Consider the following 14,774-nt stretch of genomic DNA (forward strand, 5'->3'; position numbering starts at 1 on the left):
TCTCATTTGTTTTTGTTCGAAGTCTGTACCAACTTTATCCCTTTTTGTTTTGATTCTGGCGATACAACAGTTTTCAGGCTTGGGAGCTCTGCTGCTCTCTTGCTTGCTGTTCTCTGTCCCATGAAACTAAATACTTCCATCAGCAAGACAACCAGGTCTGTGATTTTATCTGCCCTTTCTCCAAAGTTCTTGAAGGAGTGATCAATAGTCAAGGACATTTACATCGAAGGCAGTAAGTAGTAGGCCACAAACTGGGATAATGAATTATGTTAATATACTGGATGTGGAATAGAAGGAAGGAATAAGAGCATATTATCATAATCTAAGGATTTGCAGTGTTGTTGTAGCTGCATTGGTACCAGGATATTAAAGATACAAGATGCGTGAGGTAGCATCTTTAATTGGACCAACTTCTGTTGGCGAGAGAGACAAACTTTCATGCTTACACAGAGCTCTTCTTCAGGTCTTGAAAATATATTCAGAATGTCACAATTAAATAAAAGGGGCATCAGATTGTTTAGTATAACTACTTGACACATATTTCAAAGACCATTCAAGAGTAAGTGTCCCACTAACACCTCTCTAGTCGTGGCGGGGAAAGGGGAAGAAAAAGGGAGGGAAAGCTGTGCGGGGGGTCAAGTAGGTTATACGTTGTTATAATAAACTATATATCCAGTAAAAAGAACAGGAGTACTTGTGGCACCATAAATTTGTTAGTCTCTAAGGTGCCACAAGTACTCCTGTTCTTTTTGTGGATACAGACTAACATGGCTGCTACTCTGAAATATATATCCAGTGTCTCTATTCAGTCCATGATTTTTAGTATCTAGCAAAGTTCAGAATTTAAGCTCCCAGGCTCATCTTTTGAAAGAATTGTGCAGGTCTTTGAGGATGAGGACTGAGTGGTCAGATACAGAGTGATCGCTTTATGAAAAGTGTTCACCCAGAGTTGATATGGTATTTTTGTCTTATTTTTCTGTGACAGTTCAAGGGAGCACAATCGTAGTCCTCAACCATGACGACTATGTTCACAAGGCCAATAGACAAGTGTTTCATGCCACCCATTATAAAGAACTCAAAAAACACCCCACACCACAATTTACCGAGGAATTTAAGGATATCATCAAATTCTTTCTCAAACAAATCCAAAGAGAAACTCTACAACTTCATCCCCCATGAACCCAGAGACGTTCTACGTGCTTCCCAAGGTATACAAACAAGGGAACCCAGGCAGACCCAACATAGCTGCCCATGGCACTCTTACTGAAGGAATATTGGGTCTCATAGAAAGCATCCTCAAACCACTCATACAAAGGACCAGCTTCCGCCAAGACAATCAACTTCCTCCAGAATCTCCACAATTTTAACAACCTCCCTCAGAACATCATCTTTGCCACATGGATGTCACTTCACTAAACAACAACATCCTTCACAATGACAGCATCGCTGTCTACCTCAAATATTTACAAGACAATGGACAACCCACAGATATCCACCCAAAACACATCGTCAAACTCATCCTCCCTCATAACAATTTTACATTCAATAACAAACACTTAGTCCAAACCATGGGAACAGCCACGGGTAATAGGATGGCTACCCAATATGCCAACCTCTTTATGGGCCACCTTGAAAAGGAATTTCTGGACAAATACACCACAAAACCAATGAGATATCTGAGCTATATCAATGATATTTTCATCCTCTGAACAGGAATATTCCAGACATGCTCCAAACTCCATCAAAGATTTCCATCACAACTTCAATATAGAATACAGAAATAAAACTCCCTCCAACTGCACACCCCTAGTCATCCCCTACCATCCCACACTGGAATCCATGTGAGGTAGCAAACTAAAACCCATACCGGATGGGGACTACATCCTGAAAGAAATCTTCCCTGAACCCGCTCTTCTGAACTTCAAACAGTCCCCTCCCCCTGAACCTCTCCAAGCTCATTATCAGAAGCAAGCTCCCCACAGACAGGACACACCAACTCAGAGCTGCACCACACCATGCCAGAACAACAGATGCAAAACCTGGACACACATCTCCACTGCTATGATGATCAACACCCCTCACAGCACCCCTTTCAAGATACATGGGTACTACACATGCCTATTATGTGGCGTACCTCATCCAGTGCACTAAATGCCTCAGTGACCACTTGTCATAAAAATAAAGGGAAGGGTAACCACCTTTCTGTATACAGTGCTATAAAATCCCTCCTGGCCAGAGGCAAAACCCTTTCACCTGTAAAGGGTTAAGAAACTAAGATAACCTCCCTTGCAGCTGACCAAAATGACCAATGAGGGGACAAGATTCTTTCAAAGCTGGAGGGGGGGAAACAAAGGGTCTGTCTGTCTGTGTGATGCTTTTGCCGGGAACAGATCAGGAATGCAGTCTCAGAACTTCTGTTAGCTAGATTACTTACTAACTAGAAATGCGTTAGATTTCCTTTTGTTTCATGGCTGGTAAATAAGCTGTGCTGGAGGGAATGTATATTCCTGTTTTTGTGTCTTTTTGTAACTTAAGGTTTTGTCTAGAGGGATTCTCTATGTTTTGAATCAGATTACCCTGTAAGGTATCTACCATCCTGATTTTACAGAGGTGATTCTTTTACCTTTTCTTTAATTAAAGTTCTTCTTTTAAGAACCTGATTGATTTTTCATTGTTCTTAAGATCCAAGGGTTTGGGTCTGTGTTCACCTGTACAAATTGGTGAGGATTTTTATCAAGCCTTCCCCAGGAAAGGGGGTATAGGGGTTGGGGGGATATTTTGGGGGAAGACGTCTCCAAGTGGGCTCTTTCCCTGTTCAATGTTTAACACGCTTGGTGGTGGCAGCATAGGGTTCAAGGACAAGGCAAAGTTTGTACCTTGGGGAAGTTTTTAACCTAAGCTGGTAAGAATAAGCTTAGGGGGTCTTTCATGCAGGTCCCCACATCTATACTATATAGTTCAGAGTGGAGAAGGAACCTTGACACTACTATATAGGTGAAAATGACACTCACACAGAAAAATGATAAAAGACGAAAACACCATATCCCCTGTGGGTGAACACTTTTCATAAAGAGATCACTCTGCATCTGACCTCTCTTTTCTCATTCTCAAAGGAAACCTGTACAACATCTTCAAAAGACGAGCTTTGGAGCTCAATAGGACTGAATAGTAACACTGGATTTATGGCTTATTACAACAATCTATAAGCCACTTAACCACCCCCCAAACCCCAAGGAATGAAGAGGTATTAATGGGACACCTCACCTTGACCAGCCCCTCAAAATATGCATTAACTACCTATGCTAAACTATCCACCTTGTGTTTAGCTGTGATACTTTGAGTACATTTCCCATACCTGAAGAAGAGCTCTGTGTAAGCTTGAATGCTTGTCTTTCAGAACAGAAGTTGGGCCAATAGAAGATATTACCTCACCCGCCTTGACTCTCTAATGTAAGGATATGGCTATCAAACCAAAAACTATTGAAGTGTCAGTATTTGGTAAGAAGTTCACTGAGTATTCAGAACTCAGCACTACTGTAGCACTAGACCCTAAAACCACACCCTGGTCGGACTGGCAGAGACCCTGAGGGTATTTCACCTTCCTCTGCAGCATGGGTCACTTGCAGCTTTAAACCAGTGTAAATGGTGAATTCTCTGTAACTTGAAGTCTTTAAACCATGATTTGAGGTTTTCAGTAACACAGCCAGAGGCTATGGTTCTATTACAGAAGTGGGTAGCTGAAGTTCTGTGGCCCGCAATGTGTAGGAGGTCAGACTAGATGATCACACTGGTCCCTTCTGACCTTAACATCTATGAGTCTAAAGAACATGACCCAAAGATATCCTCCTGGAGATGTCTTGGGACAATCCTGTGAAGAGTGGGACAGAGGAGGGATTTTTCCCATTAGAGAAGGGCCATTGGCTCTGCTCTTGGAAACCACAGAACATGGGGGATCCGCAGAAGGCTGAGGCCCCGTACCTCCATGCCAGTTTTGAGGCCCTCTCGTCCTCACAACCTGCTTCCGGTTAGCCATGGGAATTACTGCATCCTCAGTGCTCCAGTAACAGCCTTGGAACATTTGAGAAGAGGGAAGATATTTCACTGCCCCAACTCCCAGGAGACCGCCCCTGTGACAAATCTGGGTAGACGGAATACAGTGCCAGGTTGGAAGAAATTGCCATCTCATCAAACTCCACCAATCTCAAACTCCTGCCAATAATGGAGGGGGTAGGGGGAGGTGGGGAATTGAAGCACCATTGTTGACTGCTGCTAGAAGGATAAAGAACGTTCATTATTCAGATGAAAGTTGATGTAATATAGACAGGATGGCAATTTCATTTTTTGCAAGGGATTAATAAGAGAATAAAGGATTTGCAACTTGAGAGTCCATAATGGACTACAAATATCAATTTTAGTGCTAGTGCTTTTAAAATAGTCCTTGATTTCAGAAGAAACATCTGCACACCATTATAGCCTGCAACTTTAAAATAATAGAAGAAAAGCTTTTATCAAAGATTTTACAGGAATATGGCACTTGGGTAAAAGCCAAATCGAGAGACCCGAATCTACCTATCCTGGTTCATCTGTGCTTACGTTTCTGTCAAAGCAGCAAATGCTTTAAAGAAAACAAAAAGAAAAGGAGGACTTGTGGCACCTTAGAGACTAACCAATTTACAATAAAATTTATAATAAATTGGTTAGTCTCTAAGGTGCCACAAGTCCTCCTTTTCTTTTTACAGACACAGACTAACACGGCTGCTACTCTGAAACCAATCATTAAGGAAAACAGTTACTTCACTGTTATTAGACTGACCTCTTCTGTGGCTTACAATAGACCACTGATAAAGATACCCCAAACCTATGTCTGATATATTATATACACTCTTGTACTTTATCCATTCTCTACAGCTACTGTGCTGCTCTACCACTTGCTTTCCAGAAACATCTATGAAAAAGAATCTATATTTCCCAACGAGTTTGGTGACCGTTATAGGCCATATGTCCGAATGAGCCATTTACATTTTTTTACTTACCACTTTGCAACAAAGAGGCCAGAACCACCATAAAAGACCAATAGCCACCAAAAGTAACAGCACAAGAATGGCAATAAGGGCAGCTATGCCATTCGACTATGGAGAAACAAGAAGGGAAAAGACAGTCACTGGATGATGTTAACAATTTCTATCTCATTAATAAATGTTTTTATCTCTTCCTTCCCCGCCCCCGACCCAACACAGTTACATATTGATTCACATACAGAGGATTCCTACTTGCTGGATCCTCCTTCTACAGATCTTACTCAGACAAAACTCTTTATGAAGCCTATAGTATCAGGCCCACTCTGGGCCAAATTCACCCCTAGTTAGCTCCTCTGACCCCTTGTATGTTTAGTTCCCTCCTCTTCTGTGAGCCGAGGAATGTACCTAGTAAACCAGGATGCTTTTAAAAAGCTGTGTGATAAAATGAATGATGTGTGTCGACTACAAAACAGGGCAGAAGGGAGATTAAAAGCTAATGTATATGTTCCCCAGTTCCTTACATATTCTTGGTTTTGGAGAAACTCAGGTGCGTAAGCTATTTTAAAGGACTGGACAGAGCATCAATACAGAATATGATGGGCCACAAAACTTTGAACTGTAAAACAAAGAACACTGAAACAGCACGTACCTGTGCCATTTTATGGACCTGTATTCCAGACTACACAAATCACGCTTGGAAGATAATGGGCCTGATTCTCCTCTCACTTACTCCAGTGTAAGTCAGGAGTAACTCCACAAAGTCAATGGAGTTATACTGATGTGAAACTGGCATAAGTGAGAGGAGAATCAGGCCTAATATGGAAGGGGAAAAAAAGTCACTGGTACAGGTACACCAAGCATCCAGTGACTAATGACTTTAAAGGATTACATTAAGAGCTGCCTAAGGAAAGCTGTTTGCCTGATCATCAATGCAGTCTGCAACCATTGATAAGAAAGAGAAGAAGAAAGTAGAATCCCAGAAGGGGTGTATAGGTAGGGCCCTATCAAATTCACGGTCCATTTTGGTCAATTTCATGGTCATAGGATCTTAAAAATCATAAATTTAATAATTTTTGCTAGTTAAAACTGAAATTTCACTATGTTGTAATCGTAGGGGTCCTGACCCAAACAGGAGTTGTGGGGGGGATGCGGTACTGCTACCCTTACTTCTGTGCTGGGGGAAGCGCTGCCTTCCGAGCTGGGCAGATGGAGAGCTGTGGCTGCTGGACGGGAGCCCAGCTCGGAAGGCAGAGTCGCTGCCAGCAGCAGTGAGGGTGGCATGCTATGGCCACCCTTACTTCTGCCCTGCTCCTGCTGGAGGGGTGCTGCCTTCACAGCCGGGCGCCCGGCCAACAGCTGCTGCTCTCCAGGCAGCACAGAAGCAAGGGTGGCAACACTACAAACCCTCTAAAATAACCTCGCGACCCCCTTACAACTCCCTTTTGGGTCAGGATCCCCGATGTGAGAAACGCTGGTCTCCCCCACGAAATCTGTGTAGTATCGGGTAAAAGCACAGAAAAGACCAGATTTCACAGGGGGGGAGACCAGATTTCATGGTCCGTGACATGTTTTTCATGGCTGTGAATTTGGTAGGGCCCTATATATAGGGCTCCTATACCATGGTGTTTGGTATTCCAAAAATAAAGATTTAATTCTAGTCCTGAAGTCTGAATGCTCATCTTGCCCTGCAGGGGACAAAACATAAGAACTGCCGGCCTGGATGTGACTGGTGGTCTATCAAGTTCAGTGTCATGTCTCTGACCGTGGCAAATACCAGCTGCTGCAGAGGAAGATGCAAAGAAGCCTAGTGTAGGCAGTTATGGGATAACTAGAAGTTTCCTCCTAACCCAAAGGGACAGGTGGAATTTTAAAGAGCCATAACTGTTGGTCCAATAAAAGGTATTACCTCACCCATCTTGTCTCTCTCAATAGACAGATACTCCACTGAGACTTGTAAACTTAGATTGTCTCACAAGGTCCTACAAGTCACACAAAGTCACTGCTTTGGCTCATGCATGCTAGCAAAGATGGCCGAAGGCTAACTGGTGCCACTTGGGCATAGGTTAATTGTGCCATGAGGCTCTTAACGAGCCACACTCTCAGAGGCACACAGAGAGGGATTATGCTTAGCCTCCTATCAAGTTAACAGTCAGCCCTTTTGTCACTATGTTTTTTACGATGAGCGTGAATGGTGACTCTCACAAAGGCTTAGACTGCACCTCTAAGCTTATTTTTAAGGAAGAATGTGGAGAACAGAAGTGGCCCAGAGGCTAAAAGCCTCAAACCCACATCCTCTGCACACCTTTTCTAAACCCTGGTATAGCGTGCTCCACAGCATGCTGATCTGGAACAACATTAAGGGGAAATCAGGGATGTGTTTTGTGTGAATGAGACCTGTTCACATTTCATATGGGGACCAAAAAAAACCAAAAGGGCAAAGGACACAGCATGATTCTCTTCTCAAGCCTGAGTAAAGTAAGAGTTATTGTACTGCAGTCAGTGAAGTTATACCGGTGTCAATGACAGGAGAATCAAGCCCTACTCAAATGATGACTAATAATGTGTAAATGTTCAGTGATCATTTAAGATGGTATCACACGTAAATAATGCCCATGCCTCGCTGCAACACCTCGTTTGTTTTTCTCTACAGCAACTTCAGTTTGCTGTGGAAGGCTGCAACTTTTCACTCTCTTGTACCAGGTTAGCCATCAGCTGCCCTGTCATTAGAATTAGCTCAGTGTTCTAGCTGTGACCCATTTCTATGCAGTTGCCCATCTGCTACTACGGAAACAACAGTTCTCCTTGTGCGGCCCTTCCTTCTCTGCACAACACATGACATGAGGGTTTACAAAGAAAAGAAAAAAAAAAAAAGAAGAAAGGATGAGCAGCAGCAGTGCTGGATTTCCTGTCAGTTCACTTCCGTAGTTATTCTGCTTCCTGCTACTTGAAACTTTTAACCACAGAGAAACAAAATGGGTTAAGGTTTTGCCATGAACAGAGCAGAGGAATAACATGATTGAGTATGATTTGTTTTGCACTGACGCTGTATTTTTTTAAGTTTGTTTGCACTGTCAGCATGCAGATTTATATGTGGTCATGGTAAATTCATAGTTTCAGCATGTTGTGGCCCACTCACCCTTCTGAAAGGATGAAGAAAAAGGGAAGAGTAGTATATCAGGTGTCATGACAGAGCATCCTCCTGTATCCTTATGTCATTAATTCAAGATGTTGCATCATCATCATCCATTGATATGACATCAGGTGGAAATAGGCTACAAATGGATTCATCTAAGTGTCTTAGGTTTGGTGAGCTGCCTCAATTCTAGTGTCATTCAGACTCCCCACCCCAAATCATAAAACCTGAGTTGGTGTTGACATCAACCCCCCAAAATTATCCATATTTGCAATTTTAAAAGGGTTGGGGAAAAATAAGCTTGGCTTCTCCAGGTTAATTCCCTGTGAACAACAATCTGTTGTTGGAAAACCACACAAAACGATAGGTTAAAAAGTGGGGTCATTGGAAGTACAGAGTGACCAGGTTCCTGGGGAACTCGTCTATATTTTGCACGTCATGAATATTATTTATATTCCTTTTCTCTCCCTTTAACAAACACAAATGGCCAGTTCTGCCCTTTGTGTGTTCACAACTCCTACCGATTTCAGTCGGAATCGGGCATGCCCGCACACAACGAATAGCAGAACACACAGTCTCATTTTTTTACCGACCTGAAAATAAAGCCACAGTACGGGCATGCTTTAGGGTTAGGGTCTTCCGTAACTGGGCTAAAGTCTTGAGGTTCCATCTATACAACTTCAAGCTTTATATCACCACTATGGACCCATCTACACTATAAACTGGAACCAAGTTGTAACTGAGTCAGTGGACAATTGTATCCTAACTAGATCCTCTGATACAACTATACTTGTAGTGAAGGCAGGTCCCTAAAGGGTGGGGGAAGTCATCCAAAGGCCTCAGAGCTGCAGCAGCAGACTGTAGTAAATAATATGTTGTAATACATTTCGCATATAATAATGTATAGCTATAGGAAAACCATATGCACTGTACATATTGAAAACATACATTCCTTAACTGGCAAGTTAGGGAATGCTGAGAGGCAGCAAAGACACTGTCCAGAGGGGAAGGGAGGTTTCCTTGGCTTTCCCCTCTACAAATAGCTCTCTGCCTGGGTCTGTCTTCAGCAGTTTCTGAAGTAGTTAGCAATACAGAAGCAATGGTGATGGAAAAGGAGGGAAGCTCTTTATAGACAGTCTATGTCGGGGTTGAGGAGAACCAGTTAATCATGCATTAGTGAAAAAGATGTTTTGTATGTTATCTGGAAATTTAGCATAACATTATGGTATGGTAACATATGGTAACATTCCTTTTGCACAGAATCATGCAAAGACTTAATGTTGGCAGGTGTCCAGTTTTCAACCGGAAAGTCCAGTCGAAAAGGAGTCCTGGCAGTATCCGGTCAGCACAGCTGACCGGACACTAAAAGTCCAGTTACCAGAGTAACCGCGATCAGCCTCCCGGCTGAGAGGGCAGGAAGAGCAGCAGCTACTCAGCTGCCACTGCTGATGGGGAAAACTGGCTGGCTCCCCAACCCGGCTCCAGCCTCTCCAGTGGAAAGGTAGGTACCAGGTACTGCCACTGCTGGGCGGGGAGAAGGGGGGTGGATCCTGTCTGCCCCCCCCCCACACACACCCCCCACTGTGCCCCAATTTTCCCGCTCTGGAAACTGACCCCCACCCTGCACACAGTGCTTCCCCCCCACCCATTATTGCCTCTTCCCGCACACACAGCACGCCCCCCCCCCGATGCCTCTTACCGCCTCTCCCCATCACACAGACATACCAACACCCCCCTGCTGCCAGTTGGTGGTGCCCCAACTCCAGCACCCCCTCTCTGCCACTTAGTGCCCCCAGCACAGCATGTCCCATCAGTTCCAGTTAGTCCTCCCCCCCACACCCTATCAATGCCAGTTACTGCTCTCTCCATACCCCCGACACCTCCTGAATGACACTTACTGCTCTCCCAAAATCCTAGTGCCCCCCCACATCATTCCCCCTCAATCTGAGTTAGTGCCTCTACAATCCCAGAACCCCTCAATGCCAGTTACTGCTCCCTCACACCTTTGGGCAAGGCTACTTTTTTGTGAGTTATCAAGAGTGTGGATTAGTACATTTCTATTCAAACAATACTCTCAGATGCTTATTTTAGTGACAATTTTAAAAATAAGTCTGATTTTAAAATAAAATACTTTCTTAACCAGCCAAAAGTCACTTGCCAGCTTTCCAAAGAACTATTTAGACACCTAAAAAGACTTAATTTCTACAAAACAAATCTTACTGTGTATAATATGCCAAAAGCCCCCTCCCCCCAAAAAAGGACCAAATTTAGAGATTCTAAAACAGAAACAAGATGATTAGGACTATGGAAAAAGGGACGGCTAGCTAGCAGCAGTCTGGCAAATGGCTTGCTGCATTTTATAGCAGAATTACAAATGCTGCCAGGTTTGTTTGGCATTATCTTGGGATACGTTTTAGCAAGGCATTCTTGTTTATACAGCTGAAACTTTCCTTTTCTAAGTTTGTGGAACGTCTCATTCGCCCTCGCCGCAAGAAAAAACTCACATTTCTGTACCATTTGGTATCTAATAATTCATACAAAGGAGGCAGGATGGGTTTTTAACCAAGTTATAGGAAGATTTTTAAACTTTGTTTTTGGATATTAGTGATGGTGGTACTTCTCCCTTAATGTAGATGAACTTAAACCTGTTTAACTTTCACTTAAATTAGCTTAGTTTAATTTAGTAATTTACTAGTACATGCTAAACAAGGATTAAATGGGTTTAAGTGCATCTACATTAGGGAGTATCACCTATTTAACTGTACAGACTTCCAATTAATTTAGTTAAGACTGTACAACTTTTCTAATATAGACAAGCCCTAAGTACTAGGACACAATTGTAAACAGATACCACACTGAATCTGTTCATTAGGTTTGCTTCATTTGAGCATGCAATCAGTTTTCTCTTTTAAAAATAAAGAAGTCCCTGAGAAGGTGCGTGTGGAAAGCCTACCTACAGAACAGGTGAGACATTTAATGAACGCTTCTAAGGCTAGAGGGTTTCTCTACATGATTTTTCTGTGGAGTTTTGTTGTAGAAAGGAATCAAGTATAAGAAAAAAGGTTTTCCAAAAGACAAAGAACACACACTTCTTTTAAACTTCTCATGCTGATCTAAGTCTCATGAATCAGCGCTAACTTTCTCCATCACACCAACTTCCTAGGACTGGAGAGCAAGAAGAGGGCAGGGCCTCGAGGAGAAGCACAGAGGCAGGAGGTGGGGCCTTGGGGGAAGAGTGAGGGTCAGGTGGCATGGACTCATGGAAGAGACGGGGCAGGGGCATGGCCTTGGGGAAGAGGCAGGGCAGGGGTGTCCAGTTTTCAGCAGTTAGAAAGTTGGCAACCCTATGTAGACTGGAATGCTAACTAAATATAGTTGTCTGCCACCTTAATGGGCAATAATAAATAAGTCATTTCACATACTATAACTGCAGAAAAATCTGCCAAATACCAATCGTTTCATTAAGCACATCCAATCAGCAAAGCTTGCTTGTGTGCACAAAAATAAAATGAAGAACATAAACATGCATTTCACAACACTTCATGATTTAGAAGATATATGCATCTGTGCTTAAGTACGGTTTCACGGCTATGCCTTTTCACACATTATTAATAGGCTCTGCTCTGATTAGAGATTCTCCCACCCAAAAAGTTATGCAAGGATAAAACGGTAAGTCTCACAATTTCAACATCTACATGAAATGCTGTCAGTCATTGACTTACACATTCCGAAGCAGTGATTGTTAATGAGCTGGAGATCAAAGATTGTCCTTCATTCAAACTCACCAAAACTTCTAGTGTCCTGGAAATTAAAAAAAGCCAAACAAATATACATGAATCACAGCATATACACATTAAGCAGGAATCTTGCATCAGTCAGGTTCCATTAAAATAGAGCAGGAAGCGTGGTAGACCAGGAGAATGGGAGACAAGATGTGGACATCTCTAAAGCTAACATGTTGTATTACTGTTTATAGATAGTCCTGACTCCTTACAATTTGCCAGTATTTTTAGCCATTCAATTAGGATATAGATTTAGCTGTCTAACTCTAGTAACCAAAGTTTGGTAATTGGCACTTCATTTTTTGTGTCTCAGTTTACCCAACAGTAAAATGGACATATTAATAGTTAACTACCTCACAGGGGTTAATATTTGAAGACCAGTTTGATATCCTTGGTAAATAGACCTACCTAATTATAAAATATTAACTCCTCTTCGATCATACTTTTTTAGGGTTTTACTGTTACAAATAATACTGTAAACCCTGTTCAATAAAAATATATCTAGCAATATGCAACCAGCAGGCTAACAATGCTGGCTATTTATAAGTGGCCAAGACTTTCTATAAATAGCACACTGATATTACAGTTATACAAATATTAAGTAGTTTACATTTTTCAAATTAATCCTAAAAGAAAATGATATATGGTGAATATTAAACAGAAAAGACTCAAACTTCTCTGTCTTTGTTTCATATGATTCAGAAAGCTCACAATATGTATGTATGTTTTGAAATATAGATCTCATTGGACTAAAATGATTAATCATTTATACTGCTCTTCATAGATATCATTTTTTATTCTGGCACAAGCATTTTAGTCAATATTGAATTTGAAACTCTTAACTAATTTGTCTCAGCTGGTTTCTGTTTCAGATTTTAGTAAAAAGGTATTAAGTTGCTTCTACCACTCAATTTATTTTTTTAAATGGTCTGTGCTATAAAATAAAAATCCCCAATATCTTTCTTTATATTATGCAACTGAAAAGTCTGGATAATTTTTGTTTCTCATCCCCTTCCAATTTTCTACAGTTTCATAGAATCATAGAATCTCAGGGTTGGATGGGACCTCAGGAGATCATTGAGTCCAACCCCCTGCTCAGAGCAGGACCAATCCCGAATTTTTGCCCCAGATCCCTAAATGGCTCCCTCAAGGATTGAATTCACAACCCTGGGTGTAGTAGGCCAATGCTCAAACCACCAAGCTATCCCTCCTCCCCTCCCTTTGCCCCATACATCACAATTCTAGACAAGTCTAGGAAAAAAACTACTGAAATACTCAATTCTTATACTATTTCTGATCCAAACCAGAGACAACGCTAGGAGTTTCATGGGAAAGCCTATGAGGATTTCCAAGCAGGATTTCAATATCACATATGAATTTGGTTAAGATTTGGATAAATGTATAGAGCCAAAACCATACCTTATCAATTAAGCATGCAATTACATTTAAGCACAAAGATGAAATCCTGACTCCTCTGAAGTAAATAGCAAAATATCCATAGACTTCAGTGGGGCAGGATATCACCCTAAGTGTTCTGATGAGTAGGCACATGCTTAAAGTAAAGCATTTGTTTAGTGTTTTGTTGAAACTGGCCCACATTCCTGACAGGTGATCAGAGAAACTCCAGATGTTTATCTGAATTACCCCCCTGAACTTTTTGAAGTTTGCCCATCCTAAATGCCAGCTATGACATTAAAATACAGAGCCAAATTTTGTTCTCCACTACGCTGATCCAAAGCCCACTTGAAGTTAATGTGAGTCTTCCCGTTGACTTCAGTGACTTGGATCAGGTCCTTTTACAGCCTTGTAACCCTAGTGGGGTTGCACAGATGTAACTGAGAGCAGAATTCAACCTATAAGTGCTCATGTGTATCCTCAGCACATGGAAGCCCTTTCTGACTTGTGAATTTTTAACTGAGCACAAATGCCAAGAGAAAAGATTATCCGTCCATATCACCGTGTTTCATTTTTTCCCTTTCGCTTTGTTTGCCCATTTAAAGCACTAGTTCCACAGAGACGTGTGCTATAAAACATACAGACTCCAGGCCAGATTTTGCTTATTTACACACCCATGAAACAACTTTAATTTCTGTTATGTTTCATGAGCGTAACAGACAATTTGCCTCTTCAACATTTACTGAACTTTTTGGTAGCAGTAATTAAAATAATTATTAATTCATGAATGCTTTTCCCTTTTACAGTGTATACCATCCGTTGGTCTCAAAGCTTTTCCCAAGCATTAATGAAGTAAATCTCACAATGCCCTAAATTCTAATCAAAGCTGTGGTGGGTGACCTTGAGTGAGCCATTTCACCTTTCAGCATCAATAAAACAGAGAGAACAACATTTACCATACCTACCTCACCTGAGAGGTTGTGCAGATTGATTAGTTCATTTTTGTACAGCGTTTTGATTACATACAGCACTATATAAGTACTGTTAGTCTTACTATTTGGGGAAAAAAATGAAGTACATCTTAATTTATTTTGGCACATCAGCTGAGGGTCTAGTGACAGTGTTTATCAATGACAAAATTTTAATAAGAGAGAACCCAATCAACCTAACTCAGGATCAGAGGCCAGTCAGCAGAGATCAAGTCAACATCCCCAGTCTTCATGAGTGAGTCAATCTGTTTCACTCATCACCCTAAGATTGACTTTGGCTTCTTACACAGACATTTACAAAACTGAGGGGACTTCTATTGAAATGAGACAGTGGCTGACTTCAGACTAGCTAAGACATTGGGCGATAATATTCTGAGGTGAAATTGATGCCCATACTAATGTCTGAAGTGTTCACCGTCCATTTCAAATAGTGACCTCTCTAAATGAGAAGTTTATG

The 14,774-nt window shown here is 41.7% G+C and overlaps 1 protein-coding gene across 3 annotated transcripts in view; it reads right to left on the minus strand.

The window, feature by feature from the left end:
* The window catches only part of ANTXR2 (ANTXR cell adhesion molecule 2), a 171,614-nt gene that overhangs the window by 87,369 nt on the left and 69,471 nt on the right, over positions 1-14,774 (minus strand). For 2 of the 3 annotated variants that reach the window (XM_077814934.1, XM_077814933.1), the window contains exons 11-12: positions 11,874-11,952; positions 5,034-5,129 (exon numbers count right to left, since the gene is read on the minus strand). In XM_077814934.1, the coding sequence (XP_077671060.1) occupies positions 5,034-5,129; positions 11,874-11,952 (175 nt within the window). The remainder of the gene's footprint in view (positions 1-5,033; positions 5,130-11,873; positions 11,953-14,774) is intronic. The other variant, XM_077814935.1, reaches the window with a different exon arrangement.

This window comes from Eretmochelys imbricata, chromosome 4, assembly GCF_965152235.1.
Source record: "Eretmochelys imbricata isolate rEreImb1 chromosome 4, rEreImb1.hap1, whole genome shotgun sequence".
Taxonomy (NCBI): Eukaryota; Metazoa; Chordata; order Testudines; family Cheloniidae; genus Eretmochelys; species Eretmochelys imbricata.